Here is a 16851-nt window from a genome sequence, read left to right on the forward strand (position 1 = left end):
TGGCCATTCCCACATCTCTTCTGCTGCTCATGGCTAGGCCCATCCATCCCCCACCTCCCCAGGGCCAAGAGCCCCCCATTCGCAGAATGTGCTGAGAGCTCAGAGCCTTAAAACATCTTCAGAGCCTGAACCAACATCGGGCGAGGGCAGAGAGCTGCGAGATGGCAGGTCTGTCTGTCCGAGCATGCCGGGTGCGGGCAGGTCTGTCTGTCTGCTTGGGAATGCCACTCAGCAGTCTTCCTCTATCACACCGGCTCGTCTGTCCATCCTTCCGTCCGTGTGTGTGTTTGTGCATCCCTGCTGCCCCCTCCTGGAGGGGATCACACCTGCCCGATGGGTGCCTGTGGGCAGCACGCCCCAGCTCAGCTCTGCCTGTCTATAGTTGATGCTCCAGTGATGTTGCCCCAGGGGGCATCTCCTCAGACACAATAAATACAGCGGCACATGCTGGCACAGGACTGGTGTATTTGGGAACAGCTGACGGGGGTTGCGGGACCATCAATCCCAGGGGAAGGTCACGCCCAGACGCTGCATCCGTTCCTGGTAAACGGTGTCGAATCGTTGGCTCTGCACCTCCGAGAGATGGTTCCGCCAGTCGCCGCAGATCCCTGCAAACCACAGGGGCACATGGACTAGGAGGCCCCTGACTCCCGACCCACAGCCCTCGCTCTCCCGACTCTGCCCCCACAGCTCTGCCCGTGACCCTCAATCCCGACCCGCAGCCCCTGGTAGCCAGGCCCTGCCCCCCGCAGCTCTGCCAGTGCCCTAAATCCGACCTGCGCATCCCTGCCCTGAACTCACCTTTCCTCATGAGCTCCCCCTTCTGGTGGTCCATGTACTCGTCCGACATCTGCGAGAAGTTGGACATCTTGTTCCCCTTCATGCTCTGGAAGGAGGCGTTCTCCACCACCGCAGCCAGTTGCTCCTCGCTCAGCTCCTTCCCCAGGAAGCGGCAGATTCTCCGCACGCTGCCCGACAGGTCCTGGGGGAGACACCCGCTGCCATGATAGGGGGATCTAGGCTCACATTATTACAATCCATGCGTGCCTCAGTTTCTCCATCTGCTGCATACTGCTCCCCATGGGGTGCGGACAGACAGACTCCTCTGAGGGCAGAAGACCTTGGCCACGAGCCACGTTGGCTCTCGAGGGTCAGCCCCTGTCCCAGGCGCTGGCTGGACGGGGCAGAGGAATGCAAATGCCAGAAGGAGCTGACACCTGGGACATGGACACTGTGGCCTGGGGAGCCAAGGCCGGCTCCACCTGAGAACACAGCCTGGCTGGGTTATGTGTGGGCATGTCCCCAGGGTCTGAGTGTGGGTGTGGCCCCATGGGTGGGGTTATGTGTGGGTGTGTCCGGATGGGCGGGGCTATGTGCGGGTGTGTCCGGAAGGGCGGGGCAATGTGTGGTTGTTTCCGCATGGGGTGGGGCTATGCGTGGGTGTGGCCTCAGAGTGGAGTTGTACGTGGGTGTAGCCCTAGGGGGCGGGGTTATATGTGGGCAAGGCCCCAAGCCTGGTGTTAAATGTGGGTGAGGCCCCACAGGGCATGGGGTCATATGTTGGCATGATTCTGGAGGCATGGCTACGTGCAGGCAGGGCCATTAGTGGCGTGGTCAAGTGTGGGCGTTGCCCCAGGGGCTGGATCACATGTAGTTATGTGTGTGTGTGGCCACAGAGATGGGGTTAGGTGTGGGCGTGTTCCCAGGGTGGGGTCGTGTGTGGGCGTGGTCACAGGGTGGGGTCGTGTGTGGGCGTGGTCCCAGGGGCGGGGTTTCCCTACCTGCTGCAGCTCCTCGTAGGTGATGGAGAAGAAGTTCTCATTGCCCCTCAGCCCCATCCAGCCGGTGACATGATCAAACCAGGAGCTGTAAGGCACTGTGCAGGGGAGAGCACCACGGTGACCCCAAAGCCGGCACGTGCAGGGCTCCTCCACCCCTTCCTGCCAGGGGAGCAGGGGGCTGGGAACCAGGACACCTGGGCTCTATCCCAGCTCTGGGAGGACAGTGGGGGCTGGTGGTGAGAGGTGGGGGGTGTTTGCAGACTCCGGGTTGTGCTGTGGCTGGTTGGGGGTGGGAGGATCTGAGCTGTGCTGGGCCCTGGGCACGGGGCAGCTCAGAACTGGCTGGGGATGCACTAACTGGATGCCCCAATGAACCCAGGCGTCCGGCACCCCGCAGGGCACTGCTCACCGTTCCCGCTTAGGAAGTCCTCAAGGAAGGTGTCCATGGAGCTGGGGGACTTGAAGATGTGCATGATGTAGGAGAAGTGGTAGAGCGAGACCAGCACGTCCTTGGGGCTGCGCAGGGTGTAGATGATCTAGGGGAAGGGAGGGGAGGGGGGTCAGACTGGGCAGGGCTGGGGGAGTCACTGTGGGGGCATCATGCTACCCATCGGGGGAGGGGGATGCCAAGTGAACCCAGCAATTAGTCGCCCATCCCAGGGCCGTCCCTGCCCTGCCCGTTCTGGAGGGAGAAGGAATCTCTGTGTCCTGCTGGCGGCTCTTTCCCCACAGGGGGCCAGTCACACGCCCACATTGGTATAGTTCAGCCACTAGCAGCCCCTGGATTCAACCCCCGACACACAGCCCTGCTGGTGCCCCTCAGTCCCGACACGCAGCCCCTGCTCTCCCGTCTCACCTTGGCCTTGGAGCGCTGCAGGGACTTGGGGAAGAGCTGGACGGGCAGGTGGGAGGTGAGCAGCCGGGGCGGTGGGTATTTCAGGGCAGCCTCCAGCCCCGACTGGCTTTCCACCCAAGGTGCCCGCTCCCAATTCGGAACGCTGCGCACCCAGCCGGGGTCCCCCTCACAGCGGATCAGACTTAGGATCTCCAGCATCCAGGTTGTGCCTGGGGATGGAAAGGTTAATGAGCCTGACACAAGCCCACAACCCGCTAGGTCCCCCTCCGCTCCCACAGCCAGGGAGAGAACCCAGGAGTCCTGGCTCCCAGCCCCTGCCCATCCACTGAGCTGTATTGATAACAGGGTGAAAATCACAAGCTCTCGTTTTGCTTTGCCAGGGATCTCCTGCCCTGCCAGAGGCCCTAGGGGAAGCCAGTGACCAGAATCCATCTGCAGAGAGCCAGCCTAGCGCCAGGTGGGCGAGCTGGGCCTTAGGGAGCAGCCTGCTTTGTCTCTCTCTGGGCTGGGGTCGTGTGTGCCCAGGGCTGGAAACTAGGAAATCAAGTCGTGTGACTTAGCAGCCTCCCAGCTAGTTTGACATTTCAATCTAATGTCCGTGTGTGTGTCAGGAACATACCGCCCCCCTCTGCCCGCCCCCCCCCCCCCCCCCCCCAACGCCCATTCTCCCCTACCTGACTTGGGGTAGGTGATGTTGAAAATGTCGTTGTCCTGAACCTGGAATTCATTCTCCATGTAGCTCAGCGTCTCAGAGGAGAAATTCATGCATGGGAAGAGCACCCCCTCGTAGGTGAAGTACTCAGCTGTCATGGTAGCGCTGGGACAATGACAGACCACCCAGAGTTAGTGCTGGCCCTCGCACAATGCATGAGGTGCCGTGCTGCAGAGGCAGGGTGGGGGTGTGAAGGGGGCACCGTGGTGCAGGGAGGGGGTAGAGGGTTCAGTGGGGGGCACCGCGCTGCAAAGAGCGGGGTGCGGCTGTTACCAGGCTAGCCCACTCCAGAGCCAGCTGCAACTCAACACTGGTTGAGCTGATTCCTTGGTGTGTTCTCGGAGCAACTCTAAGGCCCATTCTGTTGGCTGCAGCCGGGCCTGAGTTGGGAGCCCTTAGAGAGGTTGTGCAACAGGCCCAGGTACTTTACCCTCCTCCCCAGAAACCCTTGGACCCAGGCAGGGCTGGTGTTCCTCACTATTTAGACACCCGGCCGGGTGCTGTCTCTGCAGTGACCTTTGGACTTCACAGGAGCCGGTGCCATTGACCCCTCAGGACCCTGCTGTCCCGGGCGGCTCATGGCTCCAGGCTGCTTGTCCCTGGCAGGTCCCTGCACCCCTTCTCGGCTGTGTCAGGTGCCTGGAGGCTGGTTTGGGAGTAGAGGCGGGTGGGCATCTCTCCTCCCATGGAAGCTGTTCCAATTCCCTCAGCATTTTTGTTGCCCTTCTCTGAATCTTTTCCAAATCCACTGTATCCTTGTTGAGATGGGGCGACCAGAACTGCAGGCAGTATTCCAGCTGGGGCGCACCATGGATTTACACAGTGCCAGTATGATATTTCTAGTCTTACATTTTCTATCCCACTCACACCACACTTAGTAGTTGGGCTGTTTCACATGTGAGCTCCGTCAGCACTCTTGGGTGAAACATCTGCTCCGGGTGCCTGATTACTCTTTAATTTCTCTCTTTGTTCCAAAACCCCCTCTACTGACACCTCAGTCTGGGCCAGTTCCCCACACCCCAGCACTGGAGACCTTGCAAAGAATTCATTTAGCTTCTCTGCACCAGCCTCGCCTTCCCGGTGTGCTTCTTTAGCACCTCGCTGGCCTAGCGTCCCTCGCCCTGCTTGCCAGGCTTCCTGCTCCTGTGGACTTCAACCAGATCTTAGGGTTTTATTCTGCGTCTTTACAATACTGCTTCTCCCTCCCAGTCCTCCTCGCCTGCCTCATTCAGCTGTGCCACTTCACCTGCCGGAGTTCAGCCTCCTTCCAATCATCTAATCACTAATTTTTGACGTCCAGATCTGAAAGGATCCTTGTTGCCCCTCCCCGCCTCCCTCGCTCTGTTCTCCAGCCTGGGCCCTTCGTTCTTCGGGGCCTCTGGCTGTCTTTTCAGATGTGGGGGACACATCTAGGCTGAGTCGCTGTTCAGGGGTTTTTAGCAAGTCCCTGGGCTGTTTGCCAGCATTTCGCTCTTGGAGTCTGGAGGTAGTTCTCCTTTGGAAAAGGAGCCATGCCCGTGGCAGCGGGTGTGATTGTTGTGACGGGTGTGAGGTGTGGGACAGTGCTAGGCTGTGTCCGTAACCCCACTGCAGTCACGGGGCCGATTCCTCTCTCGCTCCCTCCAGTGTGAATCAGGAGTAACCCCACTGCAGTCACTGGGGCTGACCCCGTAGCTCCCTGGGGCAGGGCCCAAGCAGAATTTTTTTGCATCAGGTACAAACTTGTCACACGGGTCCCCTCCCACACACACACACCACAATCCCTCCTCCCACACACACAATCTCATGAGCCATGAAAAGTTTGAATTCTGAAATTACGGTTACATATTCTACATTTCTGAAAATGCCCCCAGCAAAGTGTACCCTTCCCCCCATGTGGGGGCCCGGCCCTGGGGTGGCTCTGGGTTCGCCCCAGACTCAGGTAGGGACAATGGCTGCTGGGACAGCCGGGGTCACCCTGGGAGCCAAGGGCCAAGGACCCCCAGGGGACTGGGAATTCCCAGGGACGGGGCTCAGCTACTCACCCCGGCTCCTGCAGGTCTTCCTGCTTCTGTCCTGGGCTCAGCCGCCTCCTGTCCCCTCCCCTTCCCTCCACAGCGCTGGCATTAACCTTCCGTGCTCACACCTACATGGGAGGCAGGGAGGGAGGTGCCGGGCTCCGCTCCTCTGCCCCCTCTGCTGCCCCCTAACATCCCTGCCTCCCCAGTGCCAGCTCTGTCCCCCTACCACGCCCTCGACACCTGGGATTTCTGTCGCTTTCTCCCCACTCCCAGATCCCCACTTTCTGGCCCCCAGGTGCTTGGTAGATCCAGCCTCCCGTGGCAGCTGGGGTCCTGATCCAACTGAGGAGAGGGAAGGGCTGTGGGGGGTGGAATCAGGACGTCTCTTTCCTAGGAAGCCCCGTGTGAATTTCCAGGAAACGGTGCCTTGACTTTGAGCCTCCCCATCCCAGCCCAGTCCCCCTCCCCCTGCTCCGAGCCCCCCAACCATGGCTCAGCCCCCTCCTCCCTACACAGCTTCCATCCCTTCTCTGGCTTCCTCTGTTAAAAAACAAAGGCAGATGCAGCACAGAACAGCCGGTGCAACAGTTTGTTCTCAGGGCCGTGGCAGGTCACTGCCCCAATGCAAATCAGCAGTAATCCCATTGGAGTCAATGGGACCGAGCCCCCCTCACTTATCCCACGTGTCTTCCTTCAGCCTGGCCCTTCCCACATCTCTTCTGCTGCTCATGGCTAGGCCCATCCATCCCCCACCTCCCCAGGGCCAAGAGCCCCCCATTCGCAGAATGTGCTGAGAGCTCAGAGCCTTAAAACATCTTCGGAGCCTGAACCAACATTGGGCGAGGGCAGAGAGCCGCGAGATGGCAGGTCTGTCTGTCCGAGCATCACGGTGCGGACAGGTCTGTCTGTCTGCTTGGGAATGCCACTCAGCAGTCTTCCTCTATCACACCGGCCCGTCTGTCCATCCTTCCGTCCATGTGTGTGTATGTGTGTGTGTGTGTGTGTGTTTGTGTGTCCCTGCTGCCCCCTGCTGGAGGGGATCACACCTGCCCGATGGGTGCCTGTGGGCAGCACACCCCAGCCCAGCTCTGCCTGTCTATAGTTGATGCTCCAGTGACGTTGCCCCAGGGGGCATCTCCTCAGACACAACAATTACAGCGGCACATGGTGGCACAGGACTGGTGTATTTGGGAACAGCTGACGGGGGGTGCGGGACCATCAGTCCCAGGGGAAGGTCACGCCCAGACGCTGCATCCGTTCCTGGTAAACGGTGTCGAATCGTTGGCTCTGCACCTCCGAGAGATGGTTCCGCCAGTCGCCGCAGATCCCTGCAAACCACAGGGGCACATGGACTAGGAGGCCCCTGACTTCCGACTCACAGCCCTCGCTCTCCCGACTCTGCCCCCACAGCTCTGCCCGTGACCTTCAGTCCCAACCCGCAGCCCCTGGTAGCCAGGCCCTGCCCCCAGCAGCTCTGCCAGTACCCTAAATCCCAACCTGCGGATCCCTGCCCTGAGCTCACCTTTCCTCATGAGCTCCCCCGTCTGGTGGTCCATGTACTCGTCCGGGAGCTGCGAGAAGTTGGACATCTTGTTCCCCTTCATGCTCTGGAAGGAGGCGTTCTCCACCACCGCCGCCACTTGCTCCTTGCTCAGCTCCTTCCCCAGGAAGCGGCAGATTCTCCGCACGCTGCCCGGCAGGTCCTGGGGGAGACACCCGCTGCCATGATAGGGGGATCTAGGCTCACATTATTACAGTCCATGCATGCCTCAGTTTCTCCATCTGCTGCGTACTGCTCCCCATGGGGTGCGGACAGACAGACTCCTCTGAGGGCAGAGGACCTTGGCCACGAGCCACGCTGGCTGTCTAGGGTCAGACCCTGTCCTAGGCGCTGGCTGGACGGGGCAGAGGAATGCAAATGCCAGGAGGAGCTGACACCTGGGACATGGACACTGTGGCCGGGGGAGCCAAGGCCGGCTCCACCTCAGAACACAGCCTGGCTGGGTTATGTGTGGGCATGTCCCCAGGGTCTGAGTGTGGGTGTGGCCCCATGGGTGGGGTTATGTGTGGGTGTGTCCGGAGGGGCGGGGCTATGTGCGGGTGTGTCCTGAAGGGCGGGGCAATGTGTGGTTGTTTCCGCATGGGGTGGGGCTATGTGTGGGTATGGCCTCAGAGTGGAGTTGTACGTGGGTGTAGCCCTAGGGGGCGGGGTTATATGTGGGCATGGCCCCAAGCCTGGGGTTAAATGTGGGTGAGGCCCCACAGGGCATGGGGTCATATGTTGGCATGATTCTGGAGGCATGGCTACGTGCAGGCAGGGCCATTAGTGGCGTGGTCAAGTGTGGGCGTTGCCCCAGGGGCTGGATCACATGTAGTTATGTGTGTGTGTGGCCACAGAGATGGGGTTAGGTGTGGGCGTGTTCCCAGGGTGGGGTCGTGTGTGGGCGTGGTCACAGGGTGGGGTCGTGTGTGGGCGTGGTCCCAGGGGCGGGGTTTCCCTACCTGCTGCAGCTCCTCGTAGGTGATGGAGAAGAAGTTCTCGTTGCCCCTCAGCCCCATCCAGCCGGTGACATGATCAAACCAGGAGCTGTAAGGCACTGTGCAGGGGAGAGCGCCACGGTGACCCCAAAGCCGGCACGTGCAGTGCTCCTCCACCCCTTGGTGCCAGGGGAGCAGGGGGCTGGGAACCAGGACGCCTGGGTTCTATCCCAGCTCTGGGAGGACAGTGGGGGCTGGTGGTGAGAGGTGGGGGGTGTTTGCAGACTCCGGGTTGTGCTGTGGCTGGTTGGGGTGGGAGGATCTGAGCTGTGCTGGGCCCTGGGCACGGGGCAGCTCAGAACTGGCTGGGGATGCACTAACTGGATGCCCCAATGAACCCAGGCGTCCGGCACCCCGCAGGGCACTGCTCACCGTTCCCGCTTAGGAAGTCCTCGAGGAAGGTGTCCATGGAGCTGGGGGACTTGAAGATGTGCATGATGTAGGAGAAGTGGTAGAGCGAGACCAGCACGTCCTTGGGGCAGCGCAGGGTGTAGATGATCTAGGGGAAGGGAGGAGGGGGGGGTCAGACTGGGCAGGGTTGGGGAAGTCACTGTGGGGGCATCATGCTACGCCTCAGGGGAGGGGGATGCCAAGTGAACCCAGCAATTAGTCGCCCACCCCGGGGCCGTCCCTGCCCTGCCCGTTCTGGAGGGAGAAGGAATCTCTGTGTCCTGCTGGCGGCTCTTTGCCCACAGGGGCCAGTCACACGCCCACATTGGTGTAGTTCAGCCACTAGCAGCCCCTGGATTCCACCCCCGACACACAGCCCTGCCGGTGCCCCTCAGTCCCGACACGCAGCCCCTGCTCTCCCGTCTCACCTTGGCCTTGGAGCGCTGCAGGGACTTGGGGAAGAGCTGGACGGGCAGGTGGGAGGTGAGCAGCCGGGGCGGTGGGTATTTCAGGGCAGCCTCCAGCCCCGACTGGCTTTCCACCCAAGGTGCCCGCTCCCAATTCGGAACGCTGCGCACCCAGCCGGGGTCCCCCTCACAGCGGATCAGACTCAGGATCTCCAGCATCCAGGTTGTGCCTGGGGATGGAAAGGTTAATGGGCCTGACACAAGCCCACAACCCGCTAGGTCCCCCTCTGCTCCCACAGCCAGGGAGAGAACCCAGGAGTCCTGGCTCCCAGCCCCTGCCCATCCACTGAGCTGTATTGACAACAGGGTGAAAATCACAAGCTCTTGTTTTGCTTTGCCAGGGATCTCCTGCCCTGCCGGAGGCTCTGGGGCAAGCCAGTGACCAGAGTCCATCTGCAGAGAGCCAGCATAGCGCCAGGTGGGCGAGCTGGGCCTTAGGGAGCAGCCTGCTTTGTCTCTCTCTGGGCTGGGGTCGTGTGTGCCCAGGGCTGGAAACTAGGAAATCAAGTCGTGTGACTTAGCAGCCTCCCAGCTAGTTTGACATTTCAATCTAACGTCCGTGTGTGTGTCAGGAACATACCACCCCCCTCCGCCCCCTCCGCCCCCCAACGCCCATTCTCCCCTACCTGACTTGGGGTAGGTGATGTTGAAAATGTCGTTGTCCTGAACCTGGAATTCATTCTCCACGTAGCTCAGCGTCTCAGAGGAGAAATTCATGCCTGGGAAGAGCACCCCCTTGTAGGTGAAGTACTCAGCTGTCATGGTAGCGCTGGGACAATGACAGACCACCCAGAGTTAGTGCTGGCCCTCGCACAATGCATGAGGTGCCGTGCTGCAGAGGCAGGGTGGGGGTCTGAAGGGGGCACCGTGGTGCAGGGAGGGGGTAGAGGGCTCAGTGTGGGGCACCGCGCTGCAAGGAGCTTGGTGCGGCTGTTACTAGGCTGGCCCACTCCAGAGCAAGCTGCATCTCAACACTGGTTGAGCTGATTCCTTGGTGTGTTCTCGGAGCGACTCTACGGCCCGTTCTGTTGGCTGCAGCCGGGCCTGAGTTGGGAGCCCTTAGAGAGGTTGTGCAACAGGCCCAGGTACTTTACCCTCCTCCCCAGAAACCCTTGGACCCAGGCAGGGCTGGTGTTCCTCACTATTTAGACACCCGGCCGGGTGCTGTCTCTGCAGTGACCTTTGGACTTCACAGGAGCCGGTGCCATTGACCCCTCAGGACCCTGCTGTCCCGGGCGGCTCATGGCTCCAGGCTGCTTGTCCCTGGCAGGTCCCTGCACCCCTTCTCGGCTGTGTCACATGTCTGGAGTTGGTTTGGGAGTAGAGGCGGGTGGGCATCTCTCCTCCCACGGAAGCTGTTCCAATTCCCTCCGCATTTTTGTTGCCCTTCTCTGCACCTTTTCCAAAGCCACTGTATCCTTGTTGAGATGGGGCGACCAGAACTGCAGGCAGTATTCAGGCTGGGGGCGCACCATGGATTTACACAGTGCCAGTATGATATTTCTAGTCTTACATTTTCTATTCCTCTCACACCACACTTAGTAGTTGGGCTGGTTCACATGTGAGCTCCGTCAGCACTCTTGGGTGAAACATCTGCTCCAGGTGACTGATTACTCTTTAATTTCTCTCTTTGTCCCAAACCCCCTCTACTGACACCTCAGTCTGGGCCAGTTCCCCACACCCCAGCACTGGAGACCTTGCAAAGAATTCATTTAGCTTCTCTGCACCAGCCTCGCCTTCCCTGTGTGCTTCTTTAGCACCTCGCTGGCCTAGCGCCCCTCGCCCTGCTTGCCAGGCTTCCTGCTCCTGTGGTCTTCAACCAGATTAGGGTTTTATTCTGCGTCTTTACAATACTGCTTCTCCCTCCCAGTCCTCCTCGCCCTGCCTCATTCAGCTGTGCCACTTCACCTGCCGGAGTTTAGCCTCCTTCCAATCATCTAATCACTCAGATTTGACGTTCAGATCTGAAAGGATCCTTGTTGCCCCTCCCCGCCTCCCTCGCTCTGTTCTCCAGCCTGGGCCCTTCGTTCTTCGGGGTCTCTGGCTGTCTTTCCAGATGTGGGGGACACATCTAGGCTGAGTCACCGTTCCGGGTTTTTAGCAAGTCCCTGGGCTGTTTGCCAGCGTTTCGCTCTTGGAGTCTGGAGGTAGTTCTCCTTTGGAAAAGGAGCCATGCCCGTGGTAGCGAGTGTGATTGTTGTGACGGGTGTGAGGTGTGGGTTTGTGCTAGGCTGTGTCCGTAACCCCGCTGCAGTCACGGGGCCGATTCCTCTCTCGCTCCCCCCGGTGTGAATCAGGAGTAACCCCACTGCAGTCACTGGGGCTGACCCCGTAGCTCCCTGGGGCAGGGCCCAAGCAGAATTTTTTCGGGTCTGGTACAAACTGGTAACACGAGCTCCCTCCCACACACACACACCACAATCCCTCCTCCACACATAGTCTCATGACCCATGAAAAGTTTGAATTCTGAAATTACGGTTACATAGTCTACATTTCTGAAAATGCCCCCAGCAAAGTGTACCCTTCCCCCCCCCCCCCCCGGTGGGGCCCGGCCCTGGGGTGGCTCTGGGTTTGCCCCAGGCTCAGGTAGGGACAATTGGTGCTGGGACAGCCGGGGTCACTCTGGGGTATGAGGGCCCAGGCACGGAGCTCAGCTACTCACCCCAGCTCCTGCAGGTCTCGCTGCTTCTGTCCTGGGCTCAGCTGCCTCCTGTCCCCTCCCCTTCCCTCCACAGCACTGGCATTAACGCTTCCGTGCTCACACCTACATGGGAGGCAGGGAGGGAGGTGCCAGGCTCCGCTCCGCTGCCCCCTCTGCTGCCCCCTAACATCCCTGCTCCCCCCCCCCCCAGTGCCAGCTCAGTCCCCCCACCACGCCCTCGACACCTGGGATTTCTGTCGCTTTCTCCCCACTCCCAGATCCCCACTTTCTGGCCCCCAGGTGTCGGGTAGATGCAGCCTCCCGTGGCAGCCGGGGTCCCGATCCGATCCGCAGGAGGGGAGGGAGCGGTGAAGATGGGCGAAGGGCAGTTAGGCAGTGGGGGGCGGGGGTGACAGCATGAGGAGAGGGAGGGGCTGTGGGGGGTGGAATCAGGACGTCTCTTTCCTAGGAAGCCCCGTGTGAATTTCCAGGAAACGGTGCCTTGACTTCGAGCCTCCCCATCCCAGCACAGTCCCCTCCCCCAGCTCCCAGCCCCTTTCCCCTCTCCCCCTGCTCCGAGCCCCCTACCATGGCCCAGCCCCCTCCTCCCTACACAGCTTCCATCCCTTCTCTGGCTTCCTCTGTTAAAAAACAAAGGCAGATGCAGCACAGAACAGCTGGTGCAACAGTTTGTTCTCAGGGCCGTGGCAGGTCACTGCCCCAATGCAAATCAGGAGTAATCCCATTGGAGTCAATGGGACCGAGCCCCCCTCACTTATCCCACGCGTCTTCCTTCAGCCTGGCCCTTCCCACATCTCTTCTGCTGCTCATGGCTAGGCCCATCCATCCCCCACCTCCCCAGTGCCAAGAGCCCCCCATTCGCAGAATGTGCTGAGAGCTCAGAGCCTTAAAACATCTTCAGAGCCTGAACCAACATCGGGCGAGGGCAGAGAGCCGCGAGATGGCAGGTCTGTCTGTCCGAGCATGCCCGGTGCAGGCAGGTCTGTCTGTCTGCTTGGGAATGCCACTCAGCAGTCTTCCTCTATCACACCGGCTCGTCCGTCCGTCCGTCCGTCCGTGTGTGTGTGTGTGTGCGCGCGCGCGCGCATGCATACCTGCTGCCCCCTCCTGGAGGGGATCGCACCTGCCCGATGGGTGCCTGTGGGCAGCACGCCCCAGCCCAGCTCTGCCTGTCTACAGTTGATGCTCCAGTGACGTTGCCCCAGGGGGCATCTCCTCATGTACAATAAATACAGCGGCACATGCTGGCACAGGACTGGTGTATTTGGGAACAGCTGACGGGGGGTACGAGACCATCAATCCCAGGGGAAGGTCACGCCCAGACGCTGCATCCGTTCCTGGTAAACGGTGTCGAATCGTTGGCTCTGCACCTCCGAGAGATGGTTCCGCCAGTCGCCGCAGATCCCTGCAAACCACAGGGGCACATGGACTAGGAGGCCCCTGACTCCCGACCCACAGCCCTCGCTCTCCCGACTCTGCCCCCACAGCTCTGCCCGTGACCCTCAATCCCGACCCGCAGCCCCTGGTAGCCAGGCCCTGCCCCCCGCAGCTCTGCCAGTACCCTAAATCCGACCTGCGGATCCCTGCCCAGAACTCACCTTTCCTCATGAGCTCCCCCTTCTGGTGGTCCATGTACTCGTCTGACAGCTGCGAGTAGTTGGACATCTTGTTCCCCTTCATGCTCTGGAAGGAGGCGTTCTCCACCACCGCCGCCACTTGCTCCTCGCTCAGCTCCTTCCCCAGGAAGCAGCAGATTCTCCGCACGCTGCCTGGCGGGTCCTGGGGGAGACACCCGCTGCCATGATGGAGGGATCTATGCTCACATTATTACCGTCCATGAGTGCCTCAGTTTCCCCACCTGCTGGGTACTGCTTTCCATGGCTCGTGGACAGACAGACTCCTCTGAGGGCAGAGGACCTTGGCCATGAGCCACGTCGGCTTTCAAGGGTCAGCCCCTGTCCCAGGCGCTGGCTGGATGGGGCAGAGGAATGCAAATGCCAGGAGGAGCTGACACCTGGGACATGGACACTGTGGCCGGGGGAGCCAAGGCCGGCTCCACCTCAGAACACAGCCTGGCTGGGTTATGTGTGGGCATGTCCCCAGGGTCTGAGTGTGGGTGTGGCCCCATGGGTGGGGTTATGTGTGGGTGGGGCCTCAGGGTGGAGTTCTATGGGTGTAGCCCTAGGGGCCAGGGTTATATGTGGGCATGGCCCCAAGCATGGGGTTAAATGTGGGTGTGGCCTCCCAGGGAATGGGCTCATATGTGGGCATGGCTATGGAGGCGTGGCCATGTGCGGGCATGGCCATGTGTGGGCGCGGCCTCAGGGGCTGGACCACGTGTGGTGGTGTGTGTGTGCATGGCCCCAGGGGAAGGGGTAATGTGTGGGCGTGGCCTCAGGAAAGGTCGTGTGTGGGCGTGGTCCCAGGGGCGGGGTTTCCCTACCTGCTGCAGCTCCTCGTAGGTGATGGAGAAGAAGTTCTCGTTGCCCTTCAGCCCCATCCAGCCAGTGACGTGGTCGAACCAGGAGCCGTAAGGCACTGTGCAGGGGAGAGCGCCACGGTGACCCCAAAGCCGGCACCTCCAGGGCACCTCCACCCCTTGCTGCCAGGGGAGCAGGGGGCTGGGAACCAGGACGCCTGGGCTCTATCCCGGCTCTAGGAGGAGAGTGGGGACTGGTGGTGAGAGGTGGGGGGTGTTTGCAGACTCCGGGTTGTGCTGTGGCTGGTTGGGGATGGGAGGATCTGAGCTGTGCTGGGCTCTGGGCACGGGGCAGCTCAGAACTGGCTGGGGATGCACTAACTGGATGCCCCAATGAACCCAGGCGTCCGGCACCCCGCAGGGCACTGCTCACCGTTCCCGCTTAGGAAGTCCTCGAGGAAGGTGTCCATGGAGCTGGGGGACTTGAAGATGCGCATGGTGTAGGAGAAGTGGTAGAGCGAGACCAGCACGTCCTTGGGGCAGCGCAGGGTGTAGATGATCTAGGGGAAGGGAGGAGGGGCGGGGTCAGACTGAGCAGGGCTGGGGGAGCCACTGTGGGGGCATCATGCTACCCATTGGGGGAGGGGGATGCCAAGTGAACCCAGCAATTAGTCACCCACCCCGGGGCCGTCCCTGCCCTGCCCGTTCTGGAGGGAGAAGGAATCTCTGTGTCCTGCTGGCGGCTCTTTGCCCACAGGGGCCAGTCACACGCCCACATTGGTATAGTTCAGCCACTAGCAGCCCCTGGATTCACCCCGTGACACACAGCCCTGCCGGTGCCCCTCAGTCCCGAAACGCAGCCCCTGCTCTCCCGTCTCACCTTGGCCTTCGAGCGCTGCAGGGACTTGGGGAAGAGCTGGACGGGCAGGTGGGAGGTGAGCAGCCGGGGCGGTGGGTATTTCAGGGCAGTCTCCAGCCCCAGCTGGTTCTCCACCCACGGTGCCCGGTCCCAATTCAGCACGCTGCGCACCCAGCCGGGGTCCCCCTCACAGCGGATCAAACTCAGGATCTCCAGCATCCAGTTAGTGCCTGGGGATGGAAAGGTTAATGGGCCTGACACAAGCCCAGAACCCGCGAGGTCCCCCTCCGCTCCCACAGCCAGGGACAGAACCCAGGAGTCCTGGCTCCCAGCCCCTGCCCATCCACTGAGCTGTATTGATAACAGGGTGAAAATCACAAGCTCTCGTTTTGCTTTGCCAGGGATCTCCTGCCCTGCCAGAGGCCCTAGGGGAAGCCAGTGACCAGAATCCATCTGCAGAGATCCAGCCTAGCGCCAAGTGGACGATCTGGGCCTCAGGGAGCAGCCTGCTTTGTCTCTCTCTGGGCTGGGGTCGTGTGTGCCCGGGGGCTGGCATCTAGGAAATCAAGTCGTGTGACTTAGCAGCCTCCCAGCTAGTTTGACATTTCAATCTAACGTCCGTGTGTGTGTCAGGAACACGCCCAGCCCCTAACCCCCAACGTCCATTCTCCCCTACCTGACTTGGGGTAGGTGATGTTGAAAATGTCGTTGTCCTGAACCTGGAATTCATTCTCCACGTAGCTCAGAATCTCAGGGGAGAAATGAAAGCCTGGGAAGAGCACCCCCTTGTAGGTGAAGTACTCAGCTGTCATGGTAGTGCTGGGACAATGACAGACCACCCAGAGTTAGTGCTGGCCCTCGCACAATGCATGAGGTGCCGTGCTGCAGAGGCAGGGTGGGGGTCTGAAGGGGGCACCGTGGTGCAGGGAGGGGGTAGAGTGCTCAGTGGGGGGCACCGCGCTGCAAGGAGCGGGGTGCGGCTGTGACCAGGCTGGCCCACTCCAGAGCCAGCTGCAACTCAACACTGGTTGAGCTGATTCCTTGGTGTGTTCTCGGAGTAAATCTACGGCCCATTCTGTTGGCTGCAGCTGGAAGAACAGCCCCGGGCCTGGGTTGGGAGCCCTCTGTGAGGTTCTGCAACAGGCTCAGGTACTCTACCGTCCTCCCCAGAAACCCTTGGACCCAGGCAGGGCTGGTGTTCCTCAGTATTTAGACACCCGGCCGGGTGCTGTCTCTGCACAGTGACCTTTGGACCTCACAGGAGCCGGTGCCATTGACTCCTCAGGACCCTGCTGTCCCGGGCGGCTCATGGCTCCAGGCTGCTTGTAATTCTGAAATTACGGTTACATATTCTACATTTCTGAAAATGCCCCCAGCAAAGTGTACCCTTCCCCCCGCCCCCCATGTGGGGGCCCGGCCCTGGGGTGGCTCTGGGTTCGCCCCAGGCTCAGGTAGGGACAATGGCTGCTGGGACAGCCGGGGTCACCCTGGGGGACGAAGTGGCCCTGGGCCGAGGACCCGCAGGGGACTGGGAATTCCCAGGGACGGGGCTTAGCTACTCACCCCAGCTCCTGCAGGTCTTGCTGCTTCTGTCCTGGGCTCAGCTGCGTCCTGTCCCCTCCCCTTCCCTCCTCAGCGCTGGCATTAACCCTTCCGTGCTCACACCTACATGCGAGGCAAGGGGGAGGTGCCGGGCTCTGCTCCTCTGCCCCCACTGCTGCCCCCTAACATCCCTGCCCCCCCAGTGCCAGCTCTGTCCCCCCACCATGTTGGCCAAAATCTTGTTTTTGAAATATATGTAAGAACAGAGCCACAAACACCCCCCCCCTTCCTACCAAAAGGCACATCAGTCTGAATCAAAAGCTAAAACCTCAAACTGACTCTTACTGTTCTACCCTTTTCCATGTTAATTCAAGTCTGTCTGCATATTGTATAATTTTAAGATTGTTTGTAAATGTCTGTACCATGTCCACTGGCCAGTTTATCTGTTAATTTTACCTGCTTCCAATATATTTGTAAAAATCCTCTTCTAAGTACAAAAGCCACACTGTGCAATGTAATGTATCTATCGAATTGTGAAAGACACTGACAAAAATGAAATAAGGTTTGCTCTAAACAGCTAGGAGTTGGCCCTGAGTGATTGAAGTGTGAATGGCCGAGCAATTGA

The 16851-nt window shown here is 60.3% G+C and overlaps 3 protein-coding genes across 8 annotated transcripts; all 3 read right to left on the reverse strand.

Annotated features, from left to right (window-relative positions):
• Window positions 1–327: 327 nt before the first annotated feature.
• On the reverse strand, window positions 328–6284 carry LOC137149404 (sulfotransferase 2B1-like). 3 transcript variants are annotated; one of them, XM_067542920.1, is made up of 7 exons: window positions 6184–6284; window positions 3312–3454; window positions 2638–2846; window positions 2191–2317; window positions 1782–1876; window positions 802–982; window positions 328–608 (listed from the first exon to the last, which is right to left on the reverse strand). In XM_067542920.1, the coding sequence occupies exons 2-7, from the start codon at window positions 3445–3447 to the stop codon at window positions 499–501; spliced, it is 858 nt and encodes a 285-aa protein (XP_067399021.1). In that variant the 5' UTR covers window positions 3448–3454; window positions 6184–6284; the 3' UTR covers window positions 328–498. The 3 variants fall into 3 exon arrangements, with proteins under 3 accessions (XP_067399021.1, XP_067399019.1, XP_067399020.1); XM_067542918.1 differs by lacking the exon at window positions 6184–6284 and adding an exon at window positions 5374–5433; XM_067542919.1 differs by lacking the exon at window positions 6184–6284 and adding an exon at window positions 3623–3679.
• A 235-nt stretch (window positions 6285–6519) lies between these two features.
• On the reverse strand, window positions 6520–12613 carry LOC137149405 (sulfotransferase 2B1-like). 3 transcript variants are annotated; one of them, XM_067542922.1, is made up of 7 exons: window positions 12501–12613; window positions 9371–9513; window positions 8706–8914; window positions 8260–8386; window positions 7852–7946; window positions 6872–7052; window positions 6520–6677 (listed from the first exon to the last, which is right to left on the reverse strand). In XM_067542922.1, the coding sequence occupies exons 2-7, from the start codon at window positions 9504–9506 to the stop codon at window positions 6568–6570; spliced, it is 858 nt and encodes a 285-aa protein (XP_067399023.1). In that variant the 5' UTR covers window positions 9507–9513; window positions 12501–12613; the 3' UTR covers window positions 6520–6567. The 3 variants fall into 3 exon arrangements, with proteins under 3 accessions (XP_067399023.1, XP_067399022.1, XP_067399024.1); XM_067542921.1 differs by lacking the exon at window positions 12501–12613 and adding an exon at window positions 11407–11509; XM_067542923.1 differs by lacking the exon at window positions 12501–12613 and adding an exon at window positions 11407–11473 and having other exon boundaries at window positions 9371–9463.
• Window positions 12614–12648: 35 nt separating this feature from the next.
• Window positions 12649–16307, reverse strand: LOC137149406 (sulfotransferase 2B1-like). 2 transcript variants are annotated; one of them, XM_067542925.1, is made up of 7 exons: window positions 16248–16307; window positions 15361–15503; window positions 14706–14914; window positions 14259–14385; window positions 13850–13944; window positions 13005–13185; window positions 12649–12811 (listed from the first exon to the last, which is right to left on the reverse strand). In XM_067542925.1, the coding sequence occupies exons 2-7, from the start codon at window positions 15494–15496 to the stop codon at window positions 12702–12704; spliced, it is 858 nt and encodes a 285-aa protein (XP_067399026.1). In that variant the 5' UTR covers window positions 15497–15503; window positions 16248–16307; the 3' UTR covers window positions 12649–12701. The 2 variants fall into 2 exon arrangements, with proteins under 2 accessions (XP_067399026.1, XP_067399025.1); XM_067542924.1 differs by having other exon boundaries at window positions 15361–16015; window positions 16248–16268.
• Between the last annotated feature and the right edge of the window lie 544 nt (window positions 16308–16851).

The sequence above is a fragment of the Emydura macquarii genome, unplaced genomic scaffold (genome assembly GCF_026122565.2).
Source record: "Emydura macquarii macquarii isolate MOO-44397 ecotype Brisbane River unplaced genomic scaffold, CSIRO-AGI_Emac_v2 contig_746, whole genome shotgun sequence".
NCBI lineage: Eukaryota > Metazoa > Chordata > Testudines > Chelidae > Emydura > Emydura macquarii.